At 31.6% G+C, this 2,621-nt stretch overlaps 1 protein-coding gene across 1 annotated transcript; it reads right to left on the bottom strand.

Annotated features, from left to right (window-relative positions):
• Positions 1-1,484: 1,484 nt before the first annotated feature.
• Positions 1,485-1,828, bottom strand: LOC111692724 (the record flags this gene model as incomplete). Its single annotated transcript, XM_023456825.1, has 1 exon — positions 1,485-1,828. A coding segment is annotated over one exon (344 nt), but the record flags the coding sequence as incomplete, so codon positions are not given.
• Between the last annotated feature and the right edge of the window lie 793 nt (positions 1,829-2,621).

The following is a 2,621-nucleotide window of genomic DNA, read 5'->3' as shown; positions in this document are numbered from 1 at the left end:
TCCTTTTCTGGAGGTGTGTTTTCCAGCGAAATTGGATTCGAAGGTGTCGTGCGTGCATCGAAAATGGTGGTGGACATTTTGAGCATATGTTGTAGCTTGTTTTATACTTGTGTGTTTAAAAACTTACTGAATTTTGCTTTTTGGTAAATACCTAAATTATTTTTAGTAAGTTCGATTAATTAATGAATATTGACATAACTGCGTGCATAGAATACCATAAAATACAATGTTCATCAATTTTTTGATCTTCTTTAAAAAATAACGAGGTACTAAGGTGTCCAGCAACCACCAATACGCAATTCAGTTGGTATCTGGATTCGACCGTGTCTGAATGTTTTTTACGTACCACTATTTAATTTTCTTGAGGTGTTTTCCAGCGAGTGCGTGAAATTTGGATTCGAAGGTGTCGTGTGTACATCGAAAATGGTGGTGGACATTTTGAGCATATGTTGTAGTTTGTTTTGTACTTGGGCGTTTATTTTTAAACGCCGTTTAAAAATTACTGAATTTTGCTTTTTTGTTGGTACCTACCTAAATTATTTTTAATACATATGATGACTTGAATCTTTGGGTACTTTAATTACATATTTTTCAAATATATAATTTGATTAAAAGTTAAGTTCCTTAAGAGATCCATAATTACTAAAATTCGAGCTAAAATATAAGCACAACAATATCTCCGTAGTACAAAATTGATACAGTTTATTTTATTTATTAAAAAAATGGGAAAAAATATCTTGAAATTTACTAAATGTTTCACAATAACAGTTGTTTACATTTTTTCCGTAGGACAAGTCTACCGCGTGCACACGTAGTTGCATCAGCAGGTTAAGCGTCGTGATGAAACTCCCCAATATTAATACTCGCTGTATTTTGAGAACTGTTAATCTTACGCCCCTGTAATATACAACTTTTTTTGTTCATTTATGATTACTCTATCTCATGCTGAAGTAATGGCAGTCAAACTTCTGTATTGTATAACTTGAACAAAATTTAGTTGTGTATTATAAATTTCTTTATTGAAATAATATAATTGAATATTTTGTTTTAAAAACAACCCAAGTAATGTTTCTGCCATTTTGCGAATTTTATGTTGTAGCTCTATGGGTGACTTTCAACCAGAATTTTTTTTAATTGTAGAGCTTGATGAACTGCATGACTATAAAATCGTTATTATTTAAAAGTTTTTGATAAAAATTTTTTCTAAAAAGAATGATTAAAATTGTACCCTTAACACCTAGCAGGCCTTGGATTTTGTTCAAAAAATCGCACAATTAAGTTTCTACAGAGTGACTTTAAATCAATATGCATTGTGATGTGTTTTCTTCATTAAAATTCGCAAAATGTGAGCCAAGTTGTTACTTAAACAAGCAATTTATTAGTAATCGTTTTCTTCTTCTACATTCCTTGTTTACACAAATCATGACACGTGATTCCAATACAATCTAGGGTACACTATGAGCTGCCCTGTATACGAAACAGCTTCACGGTACCACATTCTTATCCCTGTACGGCAACAAGAGCGTCAAACTCCTCTGCCCATTCGAACACAACACCAAATAGTTGCTGATGTAATAATTAATCAGGGAATCGATGTCCTTGAAGCACTTCTCGTTGCTTTTCTCGTTCCCGAGGGCTATAAGGCCGTCCTGCCTCCGCCTTATGCTTAGGTGGTACACCCTGCTGTCCTGGATGACCGACAGCGTGCCCAGGGAATCCCTCGATGGTCTTATAATGAACGTACCGTTCTGTTTATTGTCCAGTAAATCTTCCGCCACTTCTCGGCTGATGCCTTTGTAGAACTCCTCTGTGGCGTCCCGCGCTAAGTCTGGAAAATAAGGAATTAAAGTGAAATTTTTCGGAAAATTGTGGGATACGGGAAAGTCATTTTCTCAAATGAAGCCTTTTATAACCCAGATATAAAAAATTGTTAAAAATAATAAATAAAATAGTTGATTTTTAATTATAAATAAAGAAAAATACATCAATATAATATTTTTTTATTATAGGTACTTTTGCGGTTCCAGAAAATCCCTTTCTTATTGTCATCAAATTAAAATTTAATTAGGTATATTACAAATTTTTATTTTTTAAAACTGAAAATAAAAAAAATTCAAAGAAAATAGATTTTTCTGGAAAATAAAAAAAGCTCATAATTATTTCATAATACACACTCGCAAACTTATAAAAATATATTTGATGCTTACAAATATTCAAACCCCGGACAACTATTTAAGATTTTCCAAAAATTTTCCGCAATTTTCTTTTCTCTAATTCANGAGACTATCCGCAATTACAACAATACCCGATATTGAATTGTGATCTGCAAGGTCAAATCAACCAAATTTTTTTGACGTTTGTGAAGCTTGTGGATGTTCAAAAAAAATTTGAAAAAATTTTTTTTTTTTATTTTTTTAGAATCATGAACATTTTTTGATGAAGAAAATGTGGATTATTGCTATAAAAACATTTTTAACTTAAAAAAATTAATAAAAAGTGAAAAATTACTGATTACATTGATTTTGAGCAAAAACGACAAATTTAAACATTCCAGGCACTAAGAACAAAAATCGCAGCGTTTTGAAATTGTCTTGGTTTCTTTAGGACACTTTGAGGTTGAA

Source organism: Anoplophora glabripennis, unplaced genomic scaffold, assembly GCF_000390285.2.
Source record: "Anoplophora glabripennis isolate ALB-LARVAE unplaced genomic scaffold, Agla_2.0 scaffold2936, whole genome shotgun sequence".
In the NCBI taxonomy this organism is placed as follows: domain Eukaryota; kingdom Metazoa; phylum Arthropoda; class Insecta; order Coleoptera; family Cerambycidae; genus Anoplophora; species Anoplophora glabripennis.
The sequence above is the reverse complement of the archived record's forward strand: the minus strand, read 5'-3'. Positions and strand labels throughout refer to the sequence as shown.